Source organism: Neophocaena asiaeorientalis, unplaced genomic scaffold, assembly GCF_003031525.2.
Source record: "Neophocaena asiaeorientalis asiaeorientalis breed wild unplaced genomic scaffold, Neophocaena_asiaeorientalis_V1.1 scaffold629, whole genome shotgun sequence".
Classification (NCBI taxonomy): Eukaryota; Metazoa; Chordata; class Mammalia; order Artiodactyla; family Phocoenidae; genus Neophocaena; species Neophocaena asiaeorientalis.
In genome coordinates, this window is record NW_020175468.1 from 5,294,755 (window position 1) to 5,304,651 (window position 9,897).

Below are 9,897 nucleotides of genomic sequence, written 5' to 3' on the forward strand. Positions count from 1 at the left end.
ACTGCCTTGATGGCTGCAGTCACCTCCTCACTGGTCTCCCTACTGGGCAAGACTCTTATCCTCTCTGGTCCATCCTCTGCTGAGCAGCCAGGGGGATCTTTTCAAAACACACACTGGTCAGCCCTTGCCTCTGCTTAAAATCCTGCGGTGGTTCCCCAGTACCGTGGGCATCAAGGTCACATTCCTTAATGAAGCCAAAAGACTCTGTCTCGTCGACCCTGCCCACTGCTTCAACCTCATCTCCCCCCCTCCCCCCTTATCCCAGGAGCTGCAGCTACCCTATTCTCTCCCTGTTGTTCTACAGTATATGCCAAGTTGGGTCCTGCCTCAGGGCCTTTGCATGTGTTGTTTCCTTGGCTTGGAATGCTCTTTTTCTGGCTCTTTGTATTTCTGATTCCATTCTTTGGTTTCCTACTCAAATTCCCCCTTCTCAGAGAGGCCTCTCTGACCCTCTGTTGTGGACACTCAGGCTTCCCCTTCGGCACTGAAGAATTTGTTCCCCCAGCTGTTGAGAAGGATGTCAGCTATCAGCCCTCAGCTGTCAGCCGGCTCTGGAAACTGCCTGAGCCTCAGAGAGCCCCTCATTCAAGGTCATGTCCCCTCCTCCCCCAGGCAGCCCACATCCAATAATGGGTTGACGTGGGCGGTATAAAGGCCTGGCCCCCACGCCCCAACTGGGGATATCCCAGCCTCCAAGTGCCCTGCGGGACCGACCGAGGTCTTCCTTAGACTGAAGCCCAACTTCCCCCCCTGCCCAATCCTGCTTCCTTCCCCTCCCCACCCCCCAATAGGTGTGGATCCCAAGGCGCTCCCCGTAAGTTTCCTGCCTGTAGTCAGAATCTGCTTCCTAGGGATGCAGCCTTCAACACCCCCAATCTAAAATAATCCCCGCTCGCCGGGCAATTCCTTATCCCATCCCTCTGTGTTAGTCTCTGTAGACGCAGGATTGCTACTCAAAGTGTCTTGTTCAGTGTTTACCATCTGTCTCCCCTACCGGACCTGGAGCTCTGTGGTGGCAGGGACTGGGCTGTCTTATTCACAGAGCCGTCCCTAACATCTGGCACTGGGTCTAGCCCCAGGAAGGGAGGTGGAAGGAGAGTCGAGGAGGGACAGAGCCTTCACACAGGGCTTGGGTGCAGGTGGACAGAGAAGGCTTCTTAGAAGACTGGGACCCATGAGATTGATCCGGAATGGATGGTAGAGAGGATGGGGAGTTATCGCAGGAAAGAGGAGAGGAGCTTGTGGTGTGATGGGGTGAATGCCTTGGCCGGAAGAAGGGTCCGCCGAATGATGCCAGCCAGGTGGGCCTCGAAGGCCATGGTGAGGCATGTGGATTTTCTCCCGGGAGCACTGGGGAGCCACGGCAGGTTCCAAGCAGGGGAAGGTCAGGTGTTTATGCTTTGGAAAGGACTCTCTGGCTGCCTTGTGTGGGAGACTGGAGGGGCCCGGGGCATCTGGACCAGGGCAGGGACCACAGAAAGGGTTGGAGGCAGGCCGCGGAGGGGTGAGGGTGAGGAGGCGGCTGGTGCCAGGCACCCCCTCCCGCTCTCCCGGGGCTCTCACAGGCCACGTGCAGCTCCAGGGTTTTGGAGAGCTCTGCGTCCCCTGCGGCGTCGTAGTCTTCCACCCTGCAGCCGTAGGTCCCGCTCTGGCTCCGCTGCACCCCTTCCAGGGTCAAGTTCCCCTCGAGATTTGTCTTTAGCACATCCTCCTGCTTGTCCTGGGGGACCAGGAATGAGGAACCTGGTTCAGGAGATACCTTAGGCTGGCAGGGTCATGCTAGGTCAGGGGTCATCCAAGTCAGGCATCACGGTGAGTCAGGACTCTCTCAAATCAGAGGTCAGAGGTCCTGATAGCTCCTGGGTCACCGGACAGGTGCCCCGCTAAGCCAGGCACCACCCACGTGAAAGGTCAGAAGTTGGTGCAGGTGAGTATGTTGCAGAGCTCAGGGGCTGGCGGTTCCAAGGGAATGATGGGGTGAGTTACCTGAAGACGGAAAAACGTGTACTCCGGGTTGGGGCTGCCATCCCCCCGGCAGAACAGCTGGACAGAGTCACCCTCGCGAACCCAGCCTGCGGTAGTGGATGGGCTGCCCAACCAGAACTGCACGTGCTCTGTGGGATCTAAGGGAAAGGGCAGACTCATGAAAAGGGTCAACTGTAAAAGGTAGGGCTGGATTAAGGGAGAGAGGTCAGTGAAAGGTTAGAGGTTCTATCTTTCTTTCTTTCTTTTTTTTTTTTTTTTTGAGGTTCTATCTTTCAAGGCTCAGGTTCGCACTTATTCTGAGATCAGGGACCCGAGGTCAGAGGTTGAGATAGGCTGAGAGAACAGGTCAAGAGTCAGAGGTCGGTGTGAGTGACAGGTCAATGTGAGATTCAGGGGACCCAACGTGGTGTGAAAGGATGGGGCACAACGTTTAGTCATGAAACTCCGTGGGGTTCAGGGTGCTATGACTCAGAGGTCAAAGGCCAGAAGCCAGTACGAACTGCACCACGGGCTAAGGGAGCGGAAGGTCAGAGGGGAGTGGAGGGTCAGGCCACAGTGAGGTGTAGAGTCCAAGGGCAGGGCGGTCAGCGGCCGGCAGGGACTCACAGTGCAGGGTGAGGTGGAAGGAAGGGCTGTCCAGGCGGCCGTGCCGGCCCGTGGGCAGGCGGTAGTGCACGGAGCAGTGGAAGCTGGCGTCCCGGTCGGCCTTGTGGAGCCGCAGGTAGAGGGTGCTGGTGAGAGACAGCAGGCCCGAGGACTCCCGGACTGTGCGGCTGGTCATATAGCCCTCTGGGAGAGAGGGAAGGACGAGGGGGTCAGCCAGCCCGGCCCCGTTCCGCCGCGGCCCCCAGGGAGTCTAGCTGGGCTCCCACGCGCTCACCGGAGTTCACCTCCATGGGCACCTCCAGGCGCTGCCCGTTCCGGTACCACGTGATCTGCGGGGCCGGGTTCCCATTGCGACTGTTGCAGGTGGCTATCTGGGGCAGACACAGGCCCGCAATGGGCTCGGAGCCAGGACCCTGAAGTCTGGGTCCCCCTCCCTTAGGGTTTCTCCCCAGCCAGATGCAGGAGTCCAGCTCCCAGCACCCTATTCCTCAGACTAGGAAGCCCAAGCCTCCAGCCCCCTCCGCCCCCAGAATGCTAGAATCAAGGTGTGGCCCGAGGTACCTCCTGGGCGAAATCCTCCATCACAGACAGTGTCCCTCTGTTGGGGGAGACCTCGGTGGCCTCTGGTTTCACTACGGGAGAGATGTTATGTCAGGAGCCCCTTCCCGGGGTTCTCACTGGCCTGCCCCTTCCCAGGGCGGCTAGTGGGGGGGCCCCAGACACTCACCGAACACATTGAGCCTCGCGGTGGCCTCGGCAGTGCCCGCTGCCCCCGCCCTCACCAAGCACACGTAGTCCCGCTCGTCGCCCACCTGGGCCTCGGCCAGCACCAGACGCCCCCGGGAGTCCAGCTGGTATGGTGGGCTGCGGCCCCGGGAGTCGTGCACCTTGTCCTGGAGCTCAGTGCCGTGCAGCTCGGCTGAGGCCAGGCGGTGGCGGACCCCAGAGCGGTCGGCCTGTGGGCAGAGGAGCGCCTCAGCTGGGAGCTGCCTGGCCAGCCTGGCCCTCCCTCCTCGATGTCCCTTTCTTTCTGCTGCTCCGTGGATCTCTTTGCCTCACGTTCTCTCTCTCTGGTCCCTCTGTCCCTCTCTCCACCCCTCCCACCCCTGCTCCCTGTCTGTTGTCACATTTTCCTCTCTCTGGCTCCCTCTTTCTCCATCTCACTCTGTTCCCACCTGTCTCCCTCTCCCTCCCTGTCTCTCTCCCTTCTTTCCTTTTTCTCTTTAGTCCCACCCCCCAGCCTCTTGCTTTCTGGGTGTCTGCCTCTAAATGTCCTCTCTCAAGAGCCAGCGCTCTGAGGGGCACTTCTTCATTCTAGCCTCGGCTGTGCCCGGACACCAGGGGACCCTGGAGAGGGCTTCCCCCTTGCTGCGCCTCCATTTCCCCATCTGTAAAATGGAAAAGCAGCTTGGTGGAGCTTCTAGGGGCCTTTGGGCCGATGAGGGAATGAACGTCCGCAGCCCCACTGCGCCCCGACTCTCAGGCACCCCTCTGGCATCCCCTGGCCCCCAGCCAGCAGCACTCACCAGGAACCATTCCAGCACGAAATGGTCATGGGCCCCCAAAGGGGTGCAGTCCAGAGTGACAGGCTCCCCCCTCATCACCTCCACCAGAGGGGGCACAGACAGGCGCACCTCAGCCTTGGCACCTGCGGGAGGGCGACTGAGCTCTCTCCCACCACCACCAGTAGGTAGTCTTCCAGACACAGCCCCTCCTCCCCCAGGACCCAGGAGTCCAGGCCCCCAGCACCTCCTCCCTCAGACCCAGGATCCAGGCCCCCGGCCCCTCCTCCCTCAGACCCAGGATCCAGGCCCCCGGCCCCTCCTCCCTCAGACCCAGGATCCAGGATCCCCCAGACCTGGGTTCCAGGCCCCCAACCCCTCCTCCCCCAGACCCAGGATCCAGACCCCCAGCCCCTCCTCCTTCAGACCCAGGATCCAGGCCCCTGGCCCCTCCTCCCCCAGGACCCAGGAGTCCAGGCCCCCGGCCCCTCCCCCAGGACCCAGCTCCTCTCTCCCTTCATCTGTCATCGCTGTGCCTCTGAGCTTCAGATTCCATCAGCATTTCTCTCCATCTCGCCCTTCACCTGCAGAACTAAGCGCTCCTCCCCTGAGCCACCCAGGGCCCCGGTGGCCTCCATTCAATCCTCTTGGGCTCAAATCATGTCTGTCCTTGCTTTTCTCACTGACCAAAGGCCCCTCAAGTGCAGGGCTGGGTGGGCTCATCCCTTTGCCTCCAGCACTTTGCATAGGGCCTGGCACAGCGCTGTGGGATAACCGTCTCTCTCTCATCTTAGTCGCTCCCCCTGGGTCTCCATCTCTTAGTTTCCCGGTGTCTGCGTCTCTCTCAGTCTCCATGCGGCCCGGCCCTGTCCCTGGCCCTTTCCCTCAGGAGTGGGAGGCTGGGGCTGGGGCTGGGCCGGAGCTGAGGCAGGGTGGGTGTGTGGGTGCGGTGAGGGGGACAGGGCTGGGCAGGTTTCAGGAATGTGGGAGGGACAGGCTGGCTCAGACCTGCCTGAGCCCCCTGCCCGCTCCTTGGCCCCTCTGACTCTTTGATTGAGCGGTGTGTCACCTCAGAACAGTATAGGGTTGAGGCCCCGGACCCTGGGTCCCAAGGGAGAAGGGAGCTGAGGGCCGGCACTCCTGTCCCAGGATCCTGGCAGATAGAGCTGCTTGCATCGGGAAAGCAGGCTCTTTCACTCTCTGGGCTGGCATCCTGGCCTGAGCTCTCAATTCTTAGAACCTCCGGTCCCTTCCCCGCCCAGCCTGGCCCAGCTCTGCCCCTGGGGACCCACTACTTGCCATGCTTGTGCCAGGGGCCTGGATTCCCAGGCACCCACCTGTGGCTCAGGCCTGCCCCCTGGGAGGGAGGTGGGACCAAGCTGGTACCCTGGGCTGGGTCTGAGCCGCAGACAGCAAGGGCAGACGAAGAGATCTCTCCCTTCCCCAGTTCTCTCATCTCTCTGTCCCTCTGCTGCCAGTGCCTCAGGGCCTCCTCCCCTCCTCCCACCACCATGCAGGTGTGTGGATTTATTATCTGGGGCCTCCGGGAAGGGGGCACCGTCACTTGGAAACACTTGGTTCTGCTGTCAGGGCTGGTGCCCCAGCCCTTTCCCGTGGAGGTGGAGGTGGGGCAGGCGGGTCCTTTCGAGTCTGGGCTCTGAAGCTACATGGGGGAGAACCCTCAAATGCACGTAACTTGTTGGTTTCTAGACACAGCGTCCCTGACCCTCTTAAAACTTGACAACTTTTGAGCGGGGAGATCTGTTTTGGTCTCTTCTGTGCCGGGGAAAGCTCCAGCCACTGAAAGCCTGGACCTCTGGGGGCAGATCCCAGGGTCTGAGTAGGGGTGGGAGAGGAGAGCCCGCGCTCTTGGGTCCCGCGACTTCTCAGGTCGCCTCTAATCCACTGTAGTAGATCCCCAGCCCCTCTGCCTGGCTGTCCCCATGTCTCTCACTGGGAGGGGCACCCCATGCTCCCATATCCCTCCTCCCTGGGGTCCCCAGGTTAGGCTTCCTGGGTTGGTAAAAGGCCCTCCCCTCTTCCCTTCCCGGGGTCCCCCAGGGGCCGCCCCTGAGTCGCGCCCTGCTCTCAGCCCGAGCCATACCTCGGTGCGCCCCCAGCAGAAGCGCGAACACCAGCAGCCGCGGGACCCTGCGCGCCCCGGCCCGGGCGTCCGGGGGCTCCATGTTCAAGGTGGCGGGCGGCGGCGGCGGGTGCGGCGGCAGCGGAGGAAACAACTGAGCCCGGGCTGGGGCTCGGCGGCCGCAGGGCTGGAGAGAGGAGGCCCCGCCCCAGGTAGCCCCGCCCCGCCCCGCCCGGCGCCCCTCGTCCCTCCCAAACCCGGGCGCGGGGCCAGGACCTCCCACTGCCCGGAGACGACCTCCCAGCGCTCAGCCGGGAGCGGGGCTCCCTCCGCCCCCAGCCCGCGGGGTGTCAGGCTCAGGCTGCCCAGCGCCCGCGGCGGGTGGCCTGACCGACCAGTCCAGCCGGTGTCCCGAGCGGGGACCTCAATGGACAACCGCGGACCCTCTCTCTTCCCCTCAGTCTGACCGGGGGACTCGTTGTCACCATGGCCGGTGGCCTGGGCTCGCCTCATCGTTTTAAAACAGCTGGTCCCGGTCCAACGAGTGGCCTGCACTGGCCTCCCCAGTCCAACCAGCAATCCCCGGCCTGACGAGAGGCCTAGAACGGCTTCTCCCAGTATGCCCTGTGAAGCCTCCCCAGTGGCCAGTGCGCAGGCTGCTTTCCTGTCTGACCAGTGGCCTGGAACCCACCAGTTCAATCTCTTGTATCGCATGGTCTTCAAATCCCAGGCCTGCCCAGGCCTCTGGGATAGATACTGGGGCCGTGGGGTGCGCTTTCCTCCGCTCTCCTCCGTAGGGCCTCCCTCTCTTCCCCCCATCCAGGGAATCCCAGGAATGCCACCCCCCCCTTCCTCTCTCTTCCCTTCACTCCCTCCCAACTTTGGGGGGAGGGGAAGAGAATCCGGCTGGCAGGAGCAGGTGAGTGGGGGAGGGGAGGAGGCCAGGGTACCTGAGGGAAGGGAGGAGCCCCTGCCATGGGTCAGAAGGAAGGGTCACAGGTCAGACTTGGGATCACAGATCAGACTGTGCACAGCTCCTCACAAACCAGGCCTGACTGGGACAAAATCCCTAGACGCTGGCTGGGGGATGGGGGTGAGATTTCACTGGTTACCTGGGAGAAGCTAGCCCTCAACACTGGTCAGAATAGGGGGCAGCTGGTCATGCTGGGAGAGGTTCCCCGGGCCTCTGATCAGCTGGGGGTGGGGTGGTCACCGGTCAGACAACAGGGAAGTCTTAGATTACAGGTCAGCCTCTGAGTTATTGGTTAGGCTGGTCAAGGCTACCTTGTCCATACAGGAGAGCAATTGTTATATTGGGAGAGGTGACCTTTTAGTATTAGCCGCACCAGCCCCTCCTCCAGGAAGCCCTCTCTGCTCCCCTAGGCTGAGTCAGGCGCCTCCTCTGGGCTCCCCCACCCCAGCCCTGCACATTCTGGGTCATCTCTGTCTGGGGACAAGTCTGTCTCCCCCACTGGACCGGGAGCCGGTTAGGGGAGGGCCAGGGCTGTTTCGGTCACTGTTGTGTCCCCAACACTGCCCTGCAAAGGCCAGACTCGGAGCAGGCACTCAGGGAAGGTTTGCAAGGCTCAAACGCAGAAGCACACAGGCTCACGTGCAAACCCCACCTGCACTAGATCATCGCAGGACGCACGTGGAAACTCGCGCGTAGACAAAAGTGCTCCCTGGGACAAGCTTACACACAGTGACCCCAGGCACCCACTCCCCTGTTGCTCTGGCCCTGGCTCATGTACCTACTGCTTGGGATGCCAGGCGCCCTCGCATCAGCACCCTGCCTTCCACCTTCCTCAAGAGTCCAAGCAGCTGAGATTCTAGGTGAGGATTCTATGGAGTGTGGATGAAGGAGGGAAGTCATAAATACCAGCACGGTTCCTCGCAGACTTGCAGAAACTAGTACTGAAATATCATCTGCCTTTGTCCCCTACAATTTATTTCCACAAAACAGCCGGAGGGATCCCATTAAAATGCGAGTGAGCTGCTGTCACTCTTCTGCTCAGCACCCTTCCACGGCTCCTGTCACTCTGAGTAAAAGCTGAAGTCCTCTCCGTGGCGCACAGGGTCCTAGATCTGGTCCTCTACTTCCGTGACCCCATCTGCCCCTCTCTTCCCCCTCGCTAGCTCTGTTCCTGCCACAGTGGTCTCTTTGCTTCCATGCTGTTCTCCCAACGCCAGGAGTGTTCCGGCCTCAGGGCCTTTGCACTTGCTCTTTCCTCTCCTGGGACATTCTTTCCCGCCATAGCTCCCTCCCTGACTTGCTTCAAATCTCTACTCTATCACCTTATCACAAAACTTCCCTTGACCATCCTATCTCATTTAGCAACTCCTGCTATCCCAGCCCTTTATCTCACTACATTTTTCCTTTGTGGCACTTATCACCACTACATATTTATTTTTTGTTGTCTTGCACAGAAGCTCCAAAGAACAGGAACTTTTTTTGGTTCACCACTATATCTCCAGTGCCTAGAACAGTGCTTGGCATGAGAAGAAGCTGAGAAAGTATTTGTGGAATCAATGAATTTTCCAATTCCATCCATGCTGTCCCATGTGTAGATACTTATACATTTTAATTTGGAGGGGCAATGTCTATTTCCCAATGATTCCAGACTTGCACTGGAAAATGTAACTACTGAAAGTTTGTGTTGATAAAAATATACATATCTTGTTCCCGGGAAGGTTCAGGGTCCCAGAAAGTTTCCGGGTTTGTCAAAGCATCAAAAATATGAAATGAGGGAATTCTCTGGTGGTCCAGTGGTTAGGACTCCGAGGTTTCACTCCTGAGGGCCCAGGTTCAATCCTTGGTTGGGGAACTAAGATCCCACAAGCCATGCAGCATTGTCAAAAGAAAGAAAGAAAGAAAGAAAGAAATGATAGTGATGATTCACGGGTTCGAGCCCTGGTCCAGGAAGATCCCACATGCTGCAGAGCAACTAAGCCCGTGCGCCACAACTACTGAAGCCCGCGAGCCTAGAGCCCGCGCTCCGCAACAAAGAGAAGCCACCACAGTGAGAAGCCCACGCGCTGCAACGGAGAGTAGCCCCCGCTCACCGCAACTAGAGAAAGCCCGCGTGCAGAACAAAGAGCCAACGCAGCCAAAAATTTAAAAAAATTAAAAAAAAAGAGAACTTTTGGGGGAAGAGAATGTAAGTGTAGAGCAAAGGATACATACTGATGTTGAGTGCTCAAAGGGGTGGATGGTCATGGGCTTTTTGGAGGGAGGGTTGACTAGCATGTGCATCCCCTTCCCACATTCAAAAGAATCCCTGCCATCCGAAAGCCTGTTACCCTCTGTTGAAACCAGTAAGGACAAATGTTTCTTTCCTCCGTTTGCCTCCGTTGTAGCTCAGGTGACCTAAGTTTGGCGAATCCCGCTATACTTTGGAATCATGTGCTACAATGCCAAATAAACAAAGCCTGGCTAATCTATTACTGCTGTGGCAGCTGGGGCAGACTCTACTTTCCAAAGATGGCCGTGACAATAGCTCTCATCCCACACACTCTTTTTTTTTTTTTTAATTAATTAATTATTTTTAGTTTTGGCTGCGTTGGGTCTTTGTTGCTGCGTGCGGGCTTTTCTCTAGCTGCGGGGAGCGGGCTTCTCACTGCTGTGGCTTCTCTTTGTCGCGGAGCACGGGCTCTAGGCGCGCGGGCTTCAGTAGTTGTGGCACGCAGACTCAGTAGTTGTGGCTCGCGGGCTCTAGAGCT

At 59.2% G+C, this 9,897-nt stretch overlaps 1 protein-coding gene across 1 annotated transcript in view; it reads right to left on the reverse strand.

Moving 5' to 3' along the window:
- BCAM (basal cell adhesion molecule (Lutheran blood group)) overlaps window positions 1-6,359 on the reverse strand; it is a 10,377-nt gene extending 4,018 nt beyond the window's left edge. Inside the window, exons 1-8 of the mRNA XM_024768826.1 lie at window positions 6,199-6,359; window positions 4,119-4,240; window positions 3,320-3,548; window positions 3,154-3,224; window positions 2,867-2,963; window positions 2,593-2,775; window positions 1,987-2,123; window positions 1,564-1,720 (exon numbers count right to left, since the gene is read on the reverse strand). Coding sequence (XP_024624594.1) covers window positions 1,564-1,720; window positions 1,987-2,123; window positions 2,593-2,775; window positions 2,867-2,963; window positions 3,154-3,224; window positions 3,320-3,548; window positions 4,119-4,240; window positions 6,199-6,280 — 1,078 coding nt within the window. The 5' untranslated portion in view covers window positions 6,281-6,359. The remainder of the gene's footprint in view (window positions 1-1,563; window positions 1,721-1,986; window positions 2,124-2,592; window positions 2,776-2,866; window positions 2,964-3,153; window positions 3,225-3,319; window positions 3,549-4,118; window positions 4,241-6,198) is intronic.
- Between the last annotated feature and the right edge of the window lie 3,538 nt (window positions 6,360-9,897).